Here is a 23,204-nt window from a genome sequence, read left to right on the forward strand (position 1 = left end):
TCAGGGGGCCAAGGTGCAGGCAGGGGATCCACTGAGCCTGAATCGTAAGGATTGAGGTCATTTGCCTCAGATTTCCTAGGGTCTGTCCAACTATAGCTTAGCAACCTGAGGCTTTGAGGTCATAGATGCAGCTTCCTACTATTAGCCAGTTTCTCCCATACAGTCTAGGCAGTTCCCTTCAGGATCAACGTCAAGCATGTTTAGGATCCGGTATACACTTCGAATGCGCAGTCTCGCTCTCAGTTCACGTTATCTCACCAAGTGAGGTTTCTAAGTCGGTGTTCAGGTAGGTACACTAGAGTGGCTGACAGACTCCTCCATTTATCTGCTCCTGAGAGATAGCAAGCTGGAAGTTCTTGTTAGGACCTCTTTGGGCAGTTGCATGTCTGAAAAGGCAACTGCTGCCCGTCATCCTGTGACTGGGATGGTGTCTTGCAGACAGGGATGGCTGTTCGGGAGACTTTGAGTTAAAAAGGGCCATGTAACAAGTGCTCAAATATCGCCACAGCCCTGCTTGAGCTGATAGAGTCTAGGTTGGTGCGTCAATGTGAACGCCAGTCTTGGTCGGACAGCAAGACCCAGAACATGCAGCACTCTCTGGCGAATGATGCTTAGGTCAAGCAGCAGTTTCACCTTTGTGCACAGCAGCTCAGGTCATGCTTCCAAGGATCACAGTCCCAACTGAGCTCCAGCAATCTTTAGTCATGGTGCACAGTACCAGCCAGTAAATGGACTGCCGCCTGGTACCACCAGGGCACTCAGAAGATCTCTCCAAACTTTCTCTTGTGGTAGACCCTACCGTGAGAGTCTTGCACACCACAGTTCACCTGAACATTCATTGGTCCTGGAGTGGTAGAAGGCTCCTTTCCTCTCTCAGCAGACAGGGGAGTTTCTAGGTGTTTAGGATAGGTGAACATCTCTTACATCAAGGGATAGACTTTGATGATCTTGCATCACCACTGGGAATACAGCTGTCAGACACCAACCAGCTCTGGTTGCACAGCAGTGCTCAGAGTACTCTGGTGTACTCTCTTCCACTGTTCAAGAACTTGAAACTGAAACAAACGGGCCAGTGGATTCCACATTTATAAAGTAAAAGCAGAGTGGAGATGTGCATGTACAGGCTGTGCTTTCAGCACCTGTTTAAGTGGTTCTCCTTTCCCAGTGTCCTTTCAAGTCTGCTCTGTAGACAGAACCTTTGTGTAGATTGATATTTTACACAGCACAGCAGTATCCTCCTAGGGCACCCACAACAGAGGCTTTCCTCATCTAAGTGGTCCCCTTCAATTTGCAATGTCTGCAGTACATACTTCACCTACAACTTCTATCATATGGCAGTGCTTCTGGAAGACTAACCAGCAGCTTCTTGCTCATCAAAAGGCCCAATTGCATATCTAAAGGTGCACGGTCTGCTCTTCACTTACCTCAGTGTCTAGGTCTTCCCCCACCGGCTTCAGTAATTTCAGCAATACACGTCCATTGTCTGGGAAAACAACCTCACTGCCATCTTGTGCAAGTCAGACTTCGGGTATTCAAAATTGACCACGCAGGCCTCCATTAATTAAAAACACATCATGCATGTACCATGCAGGCCACAAATGCAAACATTTACTTCGGATGTTAGCACAAGGATCTGTGTAAAGAAACAGAAGTGGAACTTCACATGAGTGGGCCAGCAGGTCTCTACTCCAGTGACACAGATAAAGCATCTGCAATGCAATAGGTCTCACAATTACGCGAGTTTGAGCTTCTGGCGTTGTAAATGACAATGCCTTTTATTTATGCTTTGGTTTTTAAAACAAATAAAAGGCACTTGGATACCTATTGCATTCTAAATGCTTGAAGGCATCGCTGAGTTGCCCCCTTCTGTCTCCCATGGCCCCTGAAGAGTCCCCTGTTTGCTACGAGTAAAATAAACAAGCCGGTGGTCACAACTGCGCACGAGAGACCCTCCTGGAGTAAGTGAAACTCATTAAATAAAATAGTGCTTACAGACTAAAGAAGACGTACTATGTAACAACTGTAGTAAAAGGACCAGTCCTCATGGAAGGTTACAAATGAAGACAAGGCGGTACTAAGGAGGGACTAACAAGCTTAATAGAGAATCAGAAGACAGAATTTACGAAGAACAATGATAAGCCAATGGCAAATATTGGTGGACAGTGGGTGGGGCTTCAAGTACATACTCCAATACAGCATGGCTCGCAGAGCAGCACATGCGCAGTTCATGCTCGACCTAAAAAGGTCTGGCCACAAATATGGATTCACAAAACTCAGCATGCTGCCAGCAGTCTCTTTGTCAAGTGATGGGCCTGGGCGAGACAGACAGACAAACAGACACACGCACACTATTAGTGAGAGTAGGGCCCAAAATCTTTTAAAAAGCAGGATAACAGATTCATGCAGTCAGGAAACAGGACTGTTCACCATGCAAGGGACAGTTTCCTCCTAACAGTACCTGTACTTGCATACTCTTCATAGATTAAAAATATGCAGTGGTTTTCTAGACCGAAGAAGAAATCCACCAGGAAATTGGTATCCTAATGCTGTAACATTCTTTGTACTGCTTGAGCTTGATTCACAGATTTTGAAACTATATTGTGGCAGAAGGAGAGGAAAAATGGTGGCTATTCCAAAATTTCTGACATATAAGGACCATACGCTGGATTAATATAAATCAGGGATGTTGCAAAATGCACTGCCAATACATTAACTAAAAAAATCAAAGAAAAAACGTATAATTTCTTACCCGTCGGTGTAGTTTTGCAGCTTGAAGAATTATCTGGATTCACATGCTGTGCATTATTCCGCCATCTAGTGGTTGGGTCTGGACTTGTTCTATTTGTCCTTTTTTTTTTCCTTCCTGTTTGTTGGTGGGCGTTGACATACTACCATTTGGTGTCCTCTTGTGACGTAGACATGCTTCCTCCGGAAGCTCCCACCTTTGGTCGCCATCATTGGATTCTTTTTTTTTTTCTTTCGGTCTCATCCTTCCTGGTGGAGGAGGGTGGGTTGGCTATTGAATCCAGAAAATTCTTCAAGCTGCAAAACAACACCGACAAGAAAGAAACTATACATTTGCAGCGTGAATCTTTTCTGGATTCACATGCTGTGCATACACTTTGTAGCGGTTTGCTAGTCTTGTGGTGGCTGGGTGGAAGATAAGCGCTGGTTTGTGAATAGATGTTGTAAGACCTTTTGTCCTACTTGTGCTCTTATTTATCTGAATGTCCACACAGTAATGTTTTGTGAATGTGTGCACTGAAGACCAAGTTGCTGCTAGGAAAATGTCTTGAATTGTTGTATTGGCCAGAAACGCGACTGTTGCTCCTTTCTTACATGTTTAGTGAGCCCGCGGGGCTCTTGTAATGTCTGTCCAACTTGGTTGTGGCATATTATGGCTTGTGCAATCCATCTTGCAATTGTGTTCTTGGTTACGGATCTTCCCAGAAAATTGTTAGCAAAAGATACAAATAATTTCTTTGTTTTCCTGTATTCTTTGGTTCTTTCTATGTAATACATGACTGCTCTTCTAGCGTCAAGAGTGTGCAATGCTTTCTCTGCTTGGGTCTTTGATTTTTGGAAGAAACTTGGAATTTGTATAGTTTGGTTTATGTGGAATTTTGATACCAATTTTGGCATAAAATGTGGATCTGTTCTCATGATAATCCTATCATTATGTATTTGGAAGTAGGGTTCGTGTAGTGGTAGTGCTTGCAATTCACTAACTATGTAATGATGTTATTGCTACTAAAAAGGCAGTCTTTAGTGTGAGCAGTTGTGGCGTTGCCTTGTGTAGTGGCTCGAATGGTGCTTTCATCAGCTGAGCGAGAACTATATTTAGGTTCCATGTGGATACAGGCACCATCTTTGGTGGTGCGCTTCTTTTTGCGCCTTCTAGGAACCTTTATACCACACAAGTGAGGAAAATCTTCCCGGTTTGCCCTCTTGTATATGCTACAATTGCTGCCAAGTGAACCTTCAGTGATGTGTAGGTTAGTTTACAATTTAGTAAATGTGTCAAGTACTTCAGAACTGTTTTTTCCCTTGTGATCTTTTCTGAAAGACGTTCTTTGAGGCACCATTGAGAGTATATTTTCCATTTTGCTGGGTAACATTTTCTTGTGGTAGGCTTTCTTGCATCTCTTAGAACTGCCATTGTGCTTTCTGGTAGTTTTAGGTGTGGGCATTTTATGTCCTCAGGAGCCATGCCGTAAGCAAATATCCCCGGCCAGACTATCCATAGCACATTCCCCAGGGAGTGATTGCAAGGTTGCCTGGATGCACAGCATTGGCATTTTTCATTGTATGGTATTAAAAAGAGGTCGATTTGCAGAGTTCCCCATTTGCTGAAAATTTTGTGGAGTTCTGTTTGATTCAATTCCCATTCGTGGGATGATGCTTGTCTGCTCAGTCTGTCTGCTTCTATATTGTCCTTTCCTGGCAGGTGTATTGCTATTATGTCTATGTTCCTTGGGAATGGCCACATCCAAAGTTGCTGAGCTAGAGTCGAGTGCTAAAGACTGTTATGTTCCACATGGGTACCCTAATATAGGCCCGGGTAACATCATACCCCTTCACCTACATTACCTCCCCTACACTACACTGCAACAAGCATCTTAGGATTGAACCTTTACCTAGTTCTTGTCCTGGGTGCAGGAGGGTTTCCCCTAAACAATAGAGTCCTATAACTCCATCAATAGACTCACAGTATGAATGAATTTTCATAAGGGTTCTTAGAAACCAGGCTGGGGCTAACCACCTTCCTCTCCATATCTAAGTTCACGGTTCATCCCATACATCATCCTCAAATCCAACAATGGCTAATACAAGCAACATGGGAAAAGGAGCCCTAGATACTTTTTGTATAAATATAGCACCTCTTGCTAGTGTTAGCCAGAGGGAACCGAGACTTCCAGGCTGACACACTGAACAGAGGCGCTAAGGCTCCTGCATGCAGACGCTCCAGCTGACAGTGGCCTGAACATCCCTCGCGGAGTGTCCAACTCGAGACCCAGAGGGGCTCCGACATTCTCACACTTCAGGTAATGGGGATCGACTAAATCCTAGAGGGATTCTTAGCTTTACACCTACTCACATGCTAGGTACACTTGGGTACATCTAGATAGGCGTCGTAGGAGTACGCGCACTTTTATCCTGCATTTTATATTCATGTATTTATTCATGCTTATTGCAAGATAGTAGAGCTGTACTATCCTTTTATATTCACTATACTGCTAATCATATCTCTGCTACTGTCAAATGGTTGTTGCAGCTCATATATTTTCACGAGAATAACAACTGTTCAATAAATCCTTATTGAAGCGCCCAAACTGTTTATTCTGTGTATCTCTGAATGAGCACGAGTGACTGAGTGAAAAGTAGTACATTGTATCCACGATCTTGCGGCATCAGGGTTGTCATGTTCTAAGGTTGCCAGAAACTAATCTCTCCCTGATAAGAGGAGACACTAGTGGCACTGTGAGCTAGCTTAAATGCAAATAGGTTAACATTTCTTGGTGGGTGTGTACGGAACCAGTCTGACGCCAACCCCACACTTTAGGTTATCCAAACGCGCAGGTCCTGCATGGGTACTATAGGAACTACACAACAGTGTGCCTCCTTGCTTGTTTATGTAAAACATGGTGGTTGTGTTGTCTGTTTGTATTAACACTGTCTTTCCATAGAGCTCTTTCTGAAAGGCCTTTAAGGCTCGGAACACTGTTTTTAACTCTAGGATATTGATGTGCTTTACAGCATCCTACTGTTTCCACAATCCCCTTACTTTGAGGTTGTTCATGTGCGCTCCCCATCCTATCTGGGAAGCATCTGTCGTTATGGTCACTGTTGGAGATGGTTGTGGGAAAGGTTTGCCTTGTGCTATGTTTGTTTTGTTCCACCATGCTATTTCCCGATGAACTGTCTGCGTGACAAACACTAGATCTTCCCAACTCCCTGTTGCTTGTCACCATTGCGCTTGAAGCCATTCTTGGAACAGTCTCATGTGTAAGCTAATGTTGGGAATCAAATAAATGCATGAAGCCATCATTCCTAGTAGCTTCCCCATTGTCCTCACTGTCAGAGCTTGCCCCCTCTGGCATAGAGGTGTCTCCTTTAGCAGAGCTAATATTCTCTTCTAGCTTGGCAACACCTTCCCCAATATTGTATTTATTTCTGCTCCCAAGAACACTTTCTTGTTCTGGCTCTGTGGAGATTTGTCCCAGCGTATGGAAAATCCGAGTTGAACTAGTGTCTCTATCACTTGCTGTATATGTTGTTTGCATAGTCTGTATGTGCTTGCTCTTACTAACCAGTCGTCTAAGTAAGGGTATACATTTGATTCCTTGCCTTCTTCTATGAGCAGCTACTGCATTTAGGCACTTTGTGAACAGTCTTGGTGCTGATTTTAGTCCGAATGCTAGCACTTTGAATTGATAGTGTATTTTGTTGACCACACATCTTAACAGCCTTTTGTGTCTTTTGTTCATGGGAATGTGCAAGTAGGCATCTTAAGTTTATGGTTGCCATGTAGTCCCCTTTTTGCAACTGAGGTATCACCTCTTGCAGAGTTGTCATTTTGAACCTCTGAATCTTTATGAATTTGTTGAGAAATCTTAGGTCCAATATTGGACGCAGTGTTTCGTCTATTTTTGGAAGTACGTGGAGTAAATGCCTTTGTTCCTTTCCTTGTGTGGTACCTGTACTATTGCATCTTTGGCTTGTAGGTCTTGTACCTCTTGGAGTAGCCGAGATAATTTTGAATGTATCTTTTTGTTTGGTTTTTTATTTGGAGATTGTTTGCTTAGCTCTACGCAGTAACCGTACTGTATTATGTTTAAGATCCCTTTGGCTGAAGTGATCGCTCTCCATTTGTGGAGGAAGTACTTTAATCTGCCTCCTACTGGTGTAGTATCCTGTAGGAACTGTTTGTTTATAGGATGTTGCTTTTCTAATGATTGTCTTATTGGGACCACATTCCGTGATGTTCTTGCGGTCACTTTGTGTTTGGAGCTCCCCCTCTTAACAGAAGGCCTCTTCCCCGGGAGCGTCCTCGAAAGGATTGTCTTCCTTGCTGGCATTGCCAATTTTGTTGCCGCTCTTGTTGTTGTCCCTGGCTTACTCCTTGGTAAGTTTGTTGATATGTTTGATGCAAGGTGTAGGGTGATGGTTACCTCTGCCTGCTGGTCTCCTAGAGGGGGTGCATCTAAGCATGCCTCTGAATTGTAGGGTACCCACGGATCTTGCTGTTTCGCCGTCTTATTTTAATTGGTTCAGCTTGTCGCCCATGACGCTTCCAAACAATCGTTCTCCATTGAATGGTGAGTTCAGTATACTGTTCTGCACTTCTGGCTTGAAACCGGAGATTCGCAGCCATGCATGCCTTCTTTCGGGGATGCCGATTATCATTTGTCTGCAGCATCTAGGGCCGATTGTAAGCATGTGTTTGCTATGTTCTTTCCTTCTTCCACTAAGTGGCTTGCTCTTTTTTGGAATTGGTCCTGTAGGTGCTTTAGGAGCTCTCCTACCTCCTCCCAATGTTGGTAGGCATGCCTGTTGCGCAATGTATTTGAATGTGCTATGCACCATGGATTTGCTGCACTTCTCTCGACCTTTCTCCCCAAAAGGTCCATCCTATTGCTTTCTTTGTCTGGTGGTGGACCCATGGTGGTTGGTACATTAGCCTTTTTCCTAGCAATGGATGTTATAATGGAGTCCACTGCCACTGACCCCTTGATGTAAATAGAGTCTTTTGAGGAATGTTTGTATTTTTTCTCTCCTCTTGGTGTGACATGTAAACTCACAAGAAGGTCCTTTAATGGAGTAATAATGACCAAAAGGAATACCACTCCAACGTATACTACTCACAACCAGTATCCTAATGGAAACTATACAACTATGTGAATCACAAAGTGCAAAAATAGCAAAGTAAGCATTAGCTTTTTAAAGAAGAGAACCCTCACTCACCACTTGGGTGACATGCTTCATCATTGGGTTCCCTCTTGCACACAGTGCCCGCAAGGTGCACTGAGTGGGCTACAACTCTCCCTCTGGAGAGGAGTGCGAGGTGTTTTTCACTCCAATGTTAGAGATGAATGAGGGGCAGAGTGCAAAAATAATATCAAATGTGCATTAAAACCATCTCATAAAGGGAAAAAGAACTTTAATAACTATCCTCAATGGATGGAGTTAAAACCAGTGTGACGATAGAAGTAAAGATATTTCCTATCTAACTATGTCAACATGTTTCTGCTCAGGGGACCAAAAGTTCCAGGCATTCAGCAGGACCATTTAGCTCGTCACTCTGCAAAAATGCGAACAACGAAAACCATACTGATGTAAAATATAAGTGTTGCCGAGACAGACTCCTGTCTGGTCTTCTTGCAATAGCAGATAAAGTCTGCCTCTACTTTGTACAGGTCCTTTATCTGTATGCGGGTACTACATCGTGGCAAGTACAGCCAACACCGTCAGCTCGCACATACGAAAACCGTGACCATCCCTCTGCTGAAGGGCACTTAATCCTGCCAGTGCCCGCGGTGCCCTCCTCAAACCCCTTCAACGCTCTGCTCCCATGCCCACTGACAGCCGTTCAGCCCCAGTCTCTCCCCAGCTCCGCCTACCATCAGAGGAGCGCCGCCCACTGAGCTTACACAGGTGACCGACAGGGGGGAGGGCTATTGCAAGAAGACCAAACAGGAGTCGGTCTCGGCAACACTTATATTTTACATAAGTATGGTTTTCGTTGTTCACATTTTTGCAGAGTGACAAGCTAAATGGTCCTGATGAATGCCTGGAACTTTTGGTCTCCTGGGCAGAAACATGTCGACCTAGTTATATAGGAAATATCTTTACTCCTATCGTCACACTGGTTTTAACTCCATCCATTGGGGATAGTTATTAAAGTTCTTTTTCCCTTTATGAGATGGTTTTAATGCACATTTGATATTATTTTTGCACTCTGTCCCTCATTCACCTCCGACATTGGAGTGAAAAACACCTCACGCTCCTCTCTGAATGATTGACTGGGTGGAAGAATCATCACACGGACAAGTCGTTAATTGCGATGACCAATCATTTTGGGTAGGAAAAGTTAACATCCTGAAAAAACTTCCAGTTCTCAAACGAGCTAAGAGCATTCTGCTATAACTTGTCTGATCGGGTGACAAATAAAGCGGTAGCCCAGGATTTTGCAGCAGGAATTGATGATAAACAACAGAGGCCTTTTTTCCCTCGAGGCACCAGCGTCAATCTTCCAGATGGGCAAGGCAAACTTCTTTCAGAGCCTGTCTGGAGATCGAAGACATTGTCTCGGGGGAATCATAAAATTCAAGGCGTCCGATATTCTTAAAAAATTCCTGAACATAAGAGAGCCACTGGATCTTTTTAGAGCCTTCAAGTTTGATACAATCAGCAATAATCGCCCTATTAAGAGCAGTTTCTGCTGTAGTCCAGATCTTATGCCACAACAAGATAGGTCTGATTTTAATTAGATCCGAAATAAAAGACAAGGCTAGTTCTTTGTGACAAACATAGGAAGAGGTGGAGCGGGGAACAGCGAGCAGGTATCAGAGGAAACCATTTTCCTTTATTTGAATTTCATGGCAATCTGCAACCCCCCATATACGAGCTCCGTACACAGCCGTCGATACACATTTCGCCTTATATATGTCAATCAGGATGCGTACTGGCCTACCCTCTAGCTTATTTGCGAATTGCTTCAGAGCGCCAATAGCCCGTGAAAACGCTAAATTCCTAGTCGTGATCGCTGATCTCCAGGTACCCCTCTTGTTAAAAACAATTCCTAAATAGGAAAAGGTATCGATTAAGCCTATCTTTGATTCTTCTAAGTGAATATTACAGGTAATATTTACCTTGTTCGAGGAGCACATAGTGTAGGTCTTTCCAATATTAATCCTAAGGCCCCTATCTCCCATGTATGCCGAGAAGCTGGTTAAGGCCTTCTGGAGGCCGGTTTGTGTTCGGGCCAAAATGACCGCGTCATCGGCATACAGAAAGATAGGGACACGTTCACCATCTATTTGCGGGTAGTCCACCTCTGTTTTTAATAAATGGTCTGCCACCCCATTTATATATATATTAAAAAGAAAAGGAGCCAGGATACATCCCTGGCGGACGCCTTTCTCAATTGGGAATTTGGGCATACATTCTCCCAGTTTTCCATAGCGGACTTTAGCCCCAGCTCCACTATATAGCTCTTTCAAAAAATTAAGAATATTAAAATCAGTTTGGTATCAAACTTCTCAGCACATTAAACCCACACTGATGCCAGTATGGGATGTAATGAAAAATGCACACAGAGGGCATCTTAGAGATGCCCCCTGAAAACGAACTCACCACTAGTGTCCAGGCTGAGTGGCTGCTTTTAGCTGCCACCACCAGACATGTTTCTGGACCCCTGGGTCGAGAGACTGCTGCTCTATGGGGCCTGAAACAATGCACATCCTGGGACGAGGTGCCAATCCTCCTCTCCCAGCATGGGCAGGGTTCACGAAGGGGAAGCTTCAAAGGCATGCTGCCTTTGTGAGCGTCCCCAGGTCAATTGCTGCTTTCAGCAACTGGTCCCCACTGATTCTGACCCCCACTTTGGGCGGGAGAACCGGTGGGAAAAACAAGTGAGGAAGAGAGGTGTGCCCACCTCTGCCAACTCCACCCCTCAGCTGGGGGAGGCGAGGTGAAGCACAACTCTCAGTCCACGCCATCTTGAAGATGGGGCTCAGCCAACCAGGAACAGGCTCATGCCTCCCTCCCACTGGAGGGTGGCATAATAGGAGGTGTACCCACCCCAGGGAAGGGACCCATTGGTCCCTGCCTTCTACCTACCTGTAACGCCCCTAAATCTAGTATTTAGGGTCACTCCTGAACCTTGCCTCCTCAGATCCAGACAAGAAACAAGAAGAAAAGAAGGACCGCACAGCTGTGCAGCAGCTAACAAGAGGAAGACTCCCACTGACTTGGCCCCGGCCCCAGCCCCACCGGCCTGTCTCCCCCTCGAACCTGCTCCTGCAAAATCCCAGTTGTCCTGCAGCCAGCAACCTCAAAAACCCCGGAGGACCTGCCTGGCTTCACTTCCAAAGACTGCTTCTCCCGTGAACACTGGATTTGTTCAACTGCATCCTCTGGCAGCAGCCAGAGACCGCAAATCCGTCCCACTCTGCACCCGCCGTCCACGGCCCAAGCTCGAGTGGGCAAACACCACGAGGAGGTCACCCCGGCAATCCTGAACCGAGATCCGTCGACCCCTGATCTGCCTCAAGCCTCCAGCCGATGCCTGCAGTCTAAATCCAGAAGGTCCCCCTAACCGTGACCAGGAGCTAGTAAGAAGATCCGACCCCAAAAGGAACCCCTGCACTAGACGCCCCCCGACCTAGTGTGCCCAAACCAACGGTGCCTAACCAACCCCTAACTTCCCAACTTACCTCTCGAAGTGGTGGTCGCACCCAGAAGTCCTTCGTCTACCTGCCTGCAGTGCTTTTGGAAACCATTGGAAACAACACTGCATCCGACGTCGAAACAGCACCCTTCACCTGGCCGCCCTAGTGCCGCAGAGGGTGTACCTTTGGTGCTAATTTGTTTCCCCATTAGCGCTGAGCTAAAGTCCAGGAGCTTTGCTCCCACAACCCAGTGGCCTGCTGCCAGCAGCCACCAACTGGAAGCCCCCTATCCCAGATAAGAGAACATTGAGCCTCAACACTCTGCAACCGGCCGCCCTAGTGCTGCAGAAGGGTGCAACAAGAGTGCATCACTGGCCCTGGGGGACCCCGAAGTCTACCCCCAGAACCTCAACTCCAAAGACTAATTACTTACCTAAAAACCGATAACCATATTTTCCTCCTGTGGAGTTTTGAAACCTAAAGAAATTCTTTAAAATTGTATGATTTAACAAAAACGCTTTTACTCACCGGTTTACAGGAAATGTCCCAGTGCTGCATCCAGGCATACAGCACTGAGTAAGAAAAGTAATCCAAAAGTAACTTACCTGCTATTTTACTGAAAATCCCATTCAAGTCTATGTACTGCATTTACAAGTGATTGCATTTCTCTGAAACAATACTGTAAGTCAAACCATAGTACATTTACAATTGCAAATGAACTGTATTACAATCAGCATTTACTACTGTATTTATTACTTACTTGTGCCAGGTTTGCTTGGTTCTAGTAATAAAATAACCAAAAGAATATTTTTATACAAAAACTATTGGACTGAAGTTCAGTCTGAGTGTGTGAATTCAAATGCTGACAGTTGGGGTTCCACTGGGATGTGCACAATATACCTCACTTTGGTAGAGTATATACAGAGCCAGCTTACTACACACACGTCTACAGTGGAATAGGTAGCAGTTCTGCTACAAGTAGAAGGTCTGTAAACTAGTTCTGCCTTGGCTATCACGGGACAATCAGTATTACTCTGCAAGGTCCTCCTTTCACCTTCGCTAATACCTTGGATTGTAGGGTAAGTGGTGGAAAAGCATAAATAAATATCTTACAACGTACCATCAAAATGGCGTTTCCACACAACTTTGATTGAGGATGCCTGCTTGCATAAAATTGGCAATTTTTGCTTCTCGTAGTGAACAGATCATTCTTTGTTTTTTTCCCCTAAAACAAAACCTATTGAGCGCATGGTCTCTTAGCACCTATTCGTGGCAATTGTGTAACAGTCTGCTGATGCGATCTGCATGCTTGTGGTCTCCCAGGACGCATTCCGCATTTACGACTATGCAATGGCAGCCCAATGTCCACTGCCATGGTCCGCCGATAAAGTGAGAAAGGGTACCTCCTTATTTATTGATGCAGGACATTGTGGTACTATTGTCTATATGGACCAAAATTGACAAGTTTTGGAATGTGTGGAAAAAAAGATTGTAGAACACTACTTACTGTTCTCAAATTGATAACATTTATATAAAGTGCCTTTCTTGATGGCACAAAAGTCCTCTTGCTGAGAGCTCCTAAAGGAGGGCACTCCATCACTCACTGATGCATCCAAAGTTACCCAAAAAAAGAGGTTGCAATGGTATGAATGTAATCCCAACGCCTGTATTGTTTGCAGACATCCACCAGAGATGAGCTTGCATCATTCTTGGAGTTATTTGTGATTGACCTTCGAAAAATCATGTTGCTTGGACCCACTGTTTCTACAGTCTGTAGTATGGGACTAGCACCAAGCATGATGACATGCTTATCACTTGAGGTATATGTTTAATTTAGGTTGCTTGTACAACTGGATTGCCAACGCGAAAACAGCAGCTCGCCTGTCTTGCAATCCAAACACTTCGGTTTGTTTTGAGTTAAATTACCGCACCCTGCAACTGAAACCTTTTAGATTGTTTCACAGAGGATTTACTCTTGGTGAGATTGAATCCTAATCTTCTGAGAAGTTTGAAACACGTTGTGACTGAGTTTACAAATGAGCTTTTGACCATTCAATTGCCTGAAATGAGTAAAACTAAACCTGGTGACCTAGACATCGTATATGCGCGGCAACTGGGCCATGCACATCTGGGCCATGCACATCTGGGGCGGATTTAGACCAAAGGGACGTACAGTAAACTGATAATGGCAACTGGTGACTTCGAATCGGAGTAACTTGTGATATACTCTGGACAGGATTGCAGAAATATGCATCCTTGAGGTAAAAGGATGCCATATATTGGTTTCTCATGAGTAGCAGGAGCACATCCTGCAATGTAACTATCCTGAAGGTTTATTTTCTTACGAACAGATTGAGCAGGCTCAAATTAAGAATGGGCCTCTATTTTCTTGAAGAGCTATTTTTCTGAGGAAATAGCTGGAATAAAAGCCTAAATCATGCCGTTCGTTTGGGACTGGAGCTCGGTCTCCGTTCCACAGCATGATGTGAATCCTTGTTTTGTTTTTCAACAGAAGAAAATCCCAGTGTTTGATCTTGGCGGAGTGGTGTTTATTGATGGGTTTTGAATACATTCCAGAAAGTGACCAAACATAATGATTACTGATCTGTAGAAATATTTTTGCAACTTGAAGACTATTCTGGATTCACAGGTGGAGCATTATTCTGCCATCTTAGTGGTTGGGGTCGGAAAGTCTCTTTTCTTTATTTTTGGGATCGACCAGGAGGTGGGTCTACCCCGCTCTATAGCATCAGATGCACCCCCAAAGCCCTTGTGTGTGTTTTCCCCCCTTAAGAGACTAGACCTACTTTGGGGGCTTCACAATTGTTAACTTTGTCCATTTCTTTTAATGCTATTTATGAAAAAACTAAAGGGAAAGTGGGCAGGTTGGATGTGAATCGAGGAAAGTCTACAAGCTGCAAAACTGCTTCTGCAGGTAACCAACCATTTAATTTTGCAATGTACATTTTTTCTGGATGCCCATGCTTTGCATTGATTAGATAGCAGTATTATTCTCTTACGGGACATTGGGTTGAAGCGAGTAGGAGTTTGCGAACAGTTGTCTTAAGGCCTTCTGTCCTACTTGTGCTTTCTTATTCAATTGTATATCTATATAATGGGGCTTTTTATGAGAGTGGATTTGTGACCATTTAGCTGCCATACAGATATCATTTGATATGTTGGTTGTAAAACCTAAGGTAGCTGCCTTTTTCTCTGGTGGAGTGTGCCTTTCACCTCTCTTCTAGAGATAGATCTGCTATACAGTACCATGTCTGGACAGTGTGCACTTTCATCTTATGAATGCTCGCTATGGGACTAGAGACTTTATGTTCAAGCACTTCCTCTGCTGCTTTGTTTAGTTTAGGTAATCCATTACTGCTATACAGACATCTAGCGTATCGAGTGTAACTTTCTGCATGAGTTTTTGGTTGCTGATAAAGTGGGGGCACTTGTGCTATCACTTTCGGCAAGAAACAGGATATTGTCCTCATTACTCCTCTGTCCTTGTGAACCTGTAGGTAGGGCCCTGTATCAGGACAGCCAGTAGAAAAATGACTATGCAGTGATGTGGTCGCTATTAAAAATGTTTTAGGAATGTTAATTGTTCTTTGTGCCATAGGCGCAAATAGTGATTATCAGTTATGTTAGTACCAAGTTGAGGTTCGACATGGGTGCAGGTGCGGACCTTGGTGGTACTATTCTTTTTACACCTTCTATAAATCTTTTGACAAAGTGGAGAAGCTTTAACTAATATTCCCCATGAATAAGCCGCAATAGCTGCTAAGTGCACTTTTACTGGTGTGTATGAAAGTTTCTGGTCTAGTAAGTGTGTAAAGTATTCGTTCACTTTGGTAGCTGTGCGTCGTGCTGGCAACTTTAACACCATTGTTCAAACATGTTCCACTTCACAGAGTAATATTTCCTAATAGTTGTCCTGGTTTCCCTTATCCTTCCATGCATATCTGGGGTTGTCCTAGATATCGAAATGTTATTTCCTCAGGAGGCATAGCGCCAAATTTAGGCTCTTTGGTTCTGTAAGACAAATCTGTCCCTCTTGTATGGTTTGCATGTCTTGTGAGATTGGCAGCCTCCCTAATTTGCCCTGTGCTATTTCTACCACATCTGAATACAATGTCCATCTAGTCCATTGTGGGGCTGAGTATCATTGATATGCGTGTCTGTTTAAACTGTCCTATGACTAATGGTATAAGAGATATTGGTGGAAAAGCATATGCAAATGTCATTGACGAGTTAATCAATAGGGCATTACCTAGAGATGGTGGTGTGGGTACCAGAGTGCGAAGTTTGGGAAATTTGCTTTGCATGTTTTGCAAAGGGTGGTATAGGCGGTTTGCTTCACTCAAACAAGACCTTGTTCAATACATTTTCAATGAGTTTCCCACATGTGAGGAGTTTCCTAACATTATATCTGTCTGTGTCTTTTTTGTGCCCATTTCCAAATCTATTGTGCTAGGCTGGATAGGGCACAGGATTTCACCCCTTCCAGCTTGCGCAGTTGTGTTGTCTGTTTGAATTAGTACGGTCTACCTCCTGATACCTGAATAAGAAGCCATTAAATTTAGGAACACTGTTTTGAGTTAAGGATGTTTATGTGCTTGATTGCCTCCAGAGAACTCCACTGACCCCTGATGTTTCTGATGTCAAGAATGCTCCCCATCCTGTGTGGGATGCATCTGTTATGATGGTTTCAGAGTGATGGTTGTTCGTATATTCTGCCTTTTGAAACATTTTGAACATTGCACCAGTGTATCCCCTTTTGAACTCTAACAACCACTAGATCTTCCAAGCTCCCAGTTGACTGTGACCACTGGCCTTATAGCCATTCCTGAATTGGTCTCATGACAACCTTGAGAATGGGGTCAGTGGTATACAAGATGCCATGATACCCATTAGTTTAATCAGAGACTGTCCCTTCAGGCAGAGGCACGCCTTCTCTATCAGTGCAGTGTATTCTCTACTGTACTGGGAAAACCCTCCCTAATCTTGAAATCGTGGGTCACCCGTAGGAAAACTATCCGTTTCTCGGACCTTGTTCATAATTTCTCTATTTTCAGTGTAAAACCCAAGAATGACACGGTGCATATCAATCTGGTTATGTTTTTCCCCGCACCTTTGCCCACAACTCACCTTTGCACTCCATCATCTAGGCAGGGGTATGTGTCCCCTGCCTTCTAAGGTGAGCTGCTACCACTGCAAGGCATTATGTGAAGACCCTTGGTACAGATTTAATCCTAAAGAGCATAACTTTAAACTGGTAATGTGAACTGTTTACTGGAAACCTGAGATGGGTGGTGTGGTGGTGGTGGGGGGGGGGGGTGGTGGGGGGGGGGTCTTCCGACCTACCTCTCACTCGAAAGGGGTGACATTGATTTTATGGGGTAACCTTGAAGGATTCCCCTTCCTCTTTGCCTCCTGATTGGCACTGTACCTCTTTTAAAAAAGTATCCCTGAATTGCAGTGCGCCCATGGCATCGGCTGCGTCACTGTCCCTTTCCATTTGTTGGAGTAACTCATCCACAGCCAGACCGTACAAGTACTTTATTGAGAAGGGCATTTTAATTATGGAGGCTTGCACCTCCTCTTTAAAACTCAAAACTCTGAGCCAAGCATTCCTCTAAAGTGTGGTGCCTAGTACAAATTTGTCAGCTGCTGCATTATGTAGCATCCTGAGCAGATTGAAGGCATGCATTAGCCATTGTTTAACCCTCCTGAATAATGTTTTTGTCCCTCTTTGTATACTGATCCGGCAGATGTTGCATCAGATCTTATATTTCACCCCACTGTTGGGTGTCGGTAGTGGTTTTTAAAAAGCATTCATGTTTGCTATCCTCCACTGTGTGGCCTCTCAGCTCTTTACTGTTTTGCCCACCATGTCAATTCCTTTACTCTTGTCCAGTGGGTGACCTGTGGAGGAGGGAGCGTTTGACCTCTTCCTAGCCATGACCACATTTACCTGCTTGTGAACTAGATCAATATCTTGGTTAGATTGCTTATACCTTTTCACTACCCTCATTGTAATGGATTTAGGAGACTGGTAGCTTCCCAAATCTGCTTGAGCACTAGACCTATATCGTGGTTAGATAGCTCATACCTTTTCACTACCCTCATTGTAACTGGTTTAGGAGACTGCTAGCTCCGCGAAAAGCTTCTTTTCCTTGGACAAGTATGCTGGGCAGCATTGGTAGAAAGTGTTGATTTTTCTGTGCCAGCAGTAGTGTCTCGAGTGGGTAGCCTGCTTCGGTCTGCTCCTATTCTGGTTTGACCGCACAGGTGTCTGTGGCTTTTTATTATACACAGGTCGTCTGGAGATAAAGGTCTCGAGGGAGATGTGCCTTTTCTTCCTTTAATAAATGAACACCTGAAGTAGACTGAATCCCTGAAGAGCAGTTCACAGCAGTTTAATTTTTTTGTAATCCATCTCAGAAGTCTTACCTCTCAATCGTTTAATGATTTTAGACAAAATATTCTGCATATCTTGCATTCTTTTGCCATATGCTTATGTAATAGGCTGTAAACAAACCTCACAAGGGTAACCTCTGAATTATCTTGAACTCCCACAAGCACCACATGCCTTAAACAGGCTGTTTGTGGCAGATGCTAGTTAGTAAACATCATTTTCCCTTATCCAAAGATAGCAGTGGAATAAAATCGTACACTTTACCAACTTAGAAAGTACTTTAGTAGAATATCCAAAGCAAGTATGACTTATCTTGTCCAAAGGTAAGTGCAAAGCTCAGGGACTTCCAAGAATGTGCGGTAAACATCTGAGATAAGATGGCCACTGGGTGGAGTCGAGCTTAGGGCCATCTCACCTCACAGGCAGGAGTTTGTGTCTTATCCAATGAGGGGAAAGTGCCGACAAAGCAACACAGTTAAAAGGCCTTTCAGGCAGGAAGTGCCTTTTACTGAGATTTTAAAATACAATGGGGCTCCAATCACAAGGACTACATGTGAATCAATGAAAGATCTAATGCTGGTTAATAGGTAGGAAATAAATTGAATTAGGAACAAGGAATTGGTACGGACAAGAAAGCAATCCAACAATAAGTGAGCAGCTGACCCAAACTGCATTCTCAAAATAAAACAAGGTACTTGCCTTTGGTAACACACTTTCTGGTAGAGACTCTAATTGTAGATTCCGCACCTTCTGAATAGTACCCAGGCATCAGACTGGATCCAGAAAATTCCAAGCAGTACCTCTGCACACAGACAGATGGTGTCACATGGCTGCTCGGACGTCACTCTGCTCAAAGTTATGCGCAACCTATATACACGGACATCAGTAGCTCTCAGAACTGTACACACCCGAAGAGGGGGAATCCAGTCTTTAGAATAGTATTGATCAGCGTGCTGATCTCTTGGTGGGATCCTTTTAAATTAGAAGAGTCAAGTTGACAGAAGTTGGAGGGTTGGTGATGAATCTGCAGTTAGAGTTACAGAAAGTAAGAAATTAGTTCTTCGGATATAAACTTCTAACCGCAGATACCTCACCTTTTGAATAAATGCCAAAGCAGCATCTCCCAGGTTGTGGATCTGTGAATGGAGTCAAACCAAAAAGTCCTGCAGGACAGAACAGGCAAAGTGTCCTTCTCAATGGATCTGATTGTGCAGGTAGTGCTTCATGAACATATTAACAGGGATGCCCAAGTCACTGCATGGCAAATGTCCAGGACAGTCACCCCATGTGCCAATGCAGTGGTAGCAGCTTTGGCTGTGGTAGAGGGACACTTAAGACTTCTGGGGGTTACATTTTGGCCAAAGTTTAGAAGATTTTCATGCAGAGCACAGACCAGTTAGACGGTCCTTTGCTGCACTGCCTTGTTTTTCTTTGCTCCAACAAATCAGTTAAAGAGTTGATCGTCCAACTGGTGTTCTCTTGTATGATCAATATAGAAACAAAGGTCCCTTTTCAGTTCTAATCAATAGAGGAAATAAGGAGGTGAGATGGAGAAAATAATGCTGATGGGGTGATGTTCAGCCCGACATGAAATGGTGTCATTACCTTTAGAAGGAAGGAGGCTCGGGTCCATAAGACCTGCCTATCAAAAATCAAAAGCACTCAAACTCCAAGCATGGAGGTGGAGAGTGCGCAGATACGGATGCAGGACACTGCCCTGCTGCTGTGACAGGAGATCCTCCCGAAGGGGCAGCTTGATCGGAGGGCACATGCTCATGTCTAGGAGCTCTTGATACCACACTCTCCAATACGGGGCCACTAAGATAACCTTGTCCTGATCTTCCTCAGAACTATGGACAGAGGGCAGGAGAGGTATTGTCAGAAAGGCATAAGGAAGTCCCAAGGTCCACTCTACAAAGAACGAGTCTTCAAGCGAGACACGACTTTGAAACTACAACAAGCAAAATTGCTGACATTACGCATTCTCAGCTATGCCTAAAAGATTGAGCCAGGGCTCTTCCCATTCACTGGAAAGACCCTGCGCAATCTCCGTTTGTAACTGCCATTTGTGATCCGCACGACATTGACGGCTTAGTTTGTCTGCTCCAGTGTTCAGTGAACCCACCATTTGGAGTGTCGCCAGGAAAATTCCTTGCCGGTTTAGCTACGTCCAGAGAATCAAAGGCTCCTGGCACAGGGTCTACAACCCCAACCAGGGTTGTGAAATGCACAGCCTCGATCGAGGTCAAGCGGCACGATCTCAGTGCCGGACAGCACTATGGGTTGGCTGCCGTTGTCCAGAGTCGATGGCACCAGTATCTGTGGAAAAATGTTCTGCCGTGGGTTGAGATGCCGAGGAGGGAACTGGTACCGAAGTGAGTGCAGAGCCTGAGCAAATCCAGAGGGCCCAGCTGGAGCAAAGGATAGACTTATCCCCGGAAACCCAGTTGGGGGGTCTCTTAGCACCTTGGGTCACACAGGCGTGCAGAGGGACCCCTGAACATGCCAAAAAAGTCTCAACATGGCTTTCTGAAAGTCCTCACTTTGCTGCGGCATTACCAACAGCCCTAGTAATTCTGGCTGCCACGGAACAAGGGTCGAATCATCTCTGAACAACTTTGGAAGCACGACCTAGAGGCACGATGATGCCCTCATGCCTTCTCCGGAGATTGAGAGTGGCGGGATGAGACAGAGTCCTGCTTGGACTGCTTATGCTTCTTGGATTTATTGGAGGATTTAGATTGTTAGGATAATATGTCCATAGAGCCACCTAAGGGACTGGGACCAACCTTTGGACATAAACCGATCTCAGTGTGCGGTCTTGCAGTGCTTTGCCACAAAATAATTTTGCTTCCTGGTCTTGAATGACCTTGGGGTGCATCAGGCACTATCACAGCAGGCCTTGGAGTCGTGGTCCGACCCTAGTTCCGACAGGTGGTTCAGTAACAGACGTTTGTTTGTGACATTCCCCAACAGGATTTAGAATTGCGTTTGTTGGTGCAGAAAAAATGGAACGGATGTCAGTGTGCATAGGTAGTGCCTATATGGTGGCAACTGTCGCAATGCAAGGTCAAGGTTTAATATTTTCTAGATCCTGTCTAATGCCTGGGAAGTATTCAAAAGGTAAGGAACCTGCAGTCAGAAGTCTCTACCAGAACTCTGAAGTATACTGGTTATGACGCTGCCTGCGACAGACATTGAAACTGGTCTGTAGAGAGGCAACAAAAAAAAGGCCCATGTAGTAATGAGGAATTTCTAGCCGTAAAAAAAGTGTTAAGTGGGCACAAAGTAGAAACTTACTCAACCAATCCATCTTTTAGGGACCATTTCTCGGAATGACACTAATCTCCTCAATAATCCACTTTGCTGCATTACCGAATCTCCTCTCTTTTCATCGCAGATGTCCACTCAGTAGTTCATCAGTCCTGTAGGCTTGACCATACCAAGGACTCCCAATAAAAAGTTCAACACATCTCCGTCAACATACCATTACAGATAACACAACACACCACACCACAACAACCACAGCACAACATACACAACCCAATACTACTGGTATCTCAGAACATTAACCTATCATTGCTGAAGCTTGAACACCCACTTGGGGTACTTCAATACACTTTCCCATCCCTCCCTTATGGGAGCTGCCACTACCACCACATCTCCCTCAAACCAGAGTTCAAGGCTCTTTGGTGCCCCTTGCCCCAATGGGCCCTTGGAGTACTTACTCTAGGATTTCATTGTACTCTATTGTTTCTTCCAGGTTCTGCATGTTGGGGTTCACACTTCGAATGGCTCTCATGTAGGCTTTGAGAAGCTGGATATCACGTTTCTGTAACAGAGGCAGGATAAAAAAAAAATAAAAAAAAAAAAATCAGACTGGAACAAAGGACATTTAGTTAGGCAAAGACAACAGGCTGAAATATGCCACATACTAAGAAATTAGATTTCCAAGACTTCTGTGCTATGATGAATCACTGTCATGTCACCATAAACAGCTAAACACAGAAGAACTAGTGGTGGGGATATCATAGAAGAAGTGGGTTGATTGGCGCCAGTCAACAAGCATAAATGGTTTTTGCACTGAAACTGTAAGCAAATTAAATTTTCTCTGGTTGTTTGGGGAACAATCAATCCCCCTTCCCCTGGTTACTTGTTCTTGCAGGGACCATGTTTTATCAATAACAAAACCTACACCTTTTACCACCTTTTTGGGTGCTGGGCCTAACCTAGCAGGCCACCATAGCTCATTCCAACATTTTTCCGCCCCTCCTAACAATAACATTTCTGATTTGCCTCAATTTAGTTTGATAGTGAGCATGCCACCATTCTGCTACCTCTGACAGGTACTCAACCAAATTGTTCCTTATTTCATCGCACTTCACTATTGATAAGTTGAGTGCCGTTGGCATACATGAAGACTTCAAATCCTCTTCACAATATTAGCTAGTGGTGCCAAATAGATATTACAAAATGTAGGGCTCAAAGAAGAGCCCAGCAGGACTTTACAATGCAGGTCTTTGGGGCTTGATTTAAACGGCGGCAGCTGTACCGGCAGATTTATTATTTAGAAAGCAGTAGAACCAGTGTTAGGTGGCTGACTGCAGACCAATTTCATGCAGCCTTTAAAGTTGGAAGAGTGCAGACAGATGTAGTAATTAAAGCACTAGTGATTTGGTTTACAAATGATCTGATACTGTCCATTACCACAAGTAAGGTGGTTTTGCTGCAATTATTCGCCCTAAATCCAGTTTGAGCTGGATCTAGGACATTATTATTCTCTAGGTATTGAGTAAGTTGAATATTAACTAATCGCTCCAATACCTTAGCCAGGTAGGGTGTCAATGAGATGCGCTATAATTGAAGAGAGTGGAAAACTCCACTCCTTCCTTCTTGTCTAATGGTACAACCAAGGCCAGTTTCTAGCATGTAGGAAAGTCTTCTTCCTTCAGTGATTTATTTAAGAGGGATGTTACCTGAGGAGCAATCACAGGGGTTAAAAGAGAATAAACAAAATAAAGATAGGAGTCTAAAGCTGATCCAGAACTCACAATCTCCAATGTCTTTTCCACCATTCCAACTGTCAAGTCCATAAACTAGCCCCAATTAGAAGTTGCTTCAGGATGCGTTGTGTAGTGAATATCTAATTATATTCCAATGGGGGTTGGACCTCACACATTAAGTAGATTGAAATAATTGTATTATTAAAAAATACTTAGATAAATACGCACAGAAAGATTTGAAAGTTTCAACTGTTTGTCGCAACACAGTACATTCACTCCACAAGTTACAACTTTACATCGAAAGTGTTTATTTTGCAATTTTTGTCCATTCATCTGTTTTCAAGAAATAGCGTTTAAAGAGAGGCTTGGGTTGGACTTGAAAGAATTAAC

The 23,204-nt window shown here is 44.2% G+C and overlaps 1 protein-coding gene across 1 annotated transcript in view; it reads right to left on the reverse strand.

Annotated features, from left to right (window-relative positions):
• The window catches only part of RNF41 (ring finger protein 41), a 317,703-nt gene that overhangs the window by 31,635 nt on the left and 262,864 nt on the right, over nt 1-23,204 (reverse strand). Inside the window, exon 6 of the mRNA XM_085600310.1 lies at nt 21,540-21,643. Within this exon, the coding sequence (XP_085456436.1) occupies nt 21,540-21,643 (104 nt within the window). The remainder of the gene's footprint in view (nt 1-21,539; nt 21,644-23,204) is intronic.

Source organism: Triturus cristatus, chromosome 4_2 (genome assembly GCF_964204655.1).
Source record: "Triturus cristatus chromosome 4_2, aTriCri1.1, whole genome shotgun sequence".
NCBI lineage: Eukaryota > Metazoa > Chordata > Amphibia > Caudata > Salamandridae > Triturus > Triturus cristatus.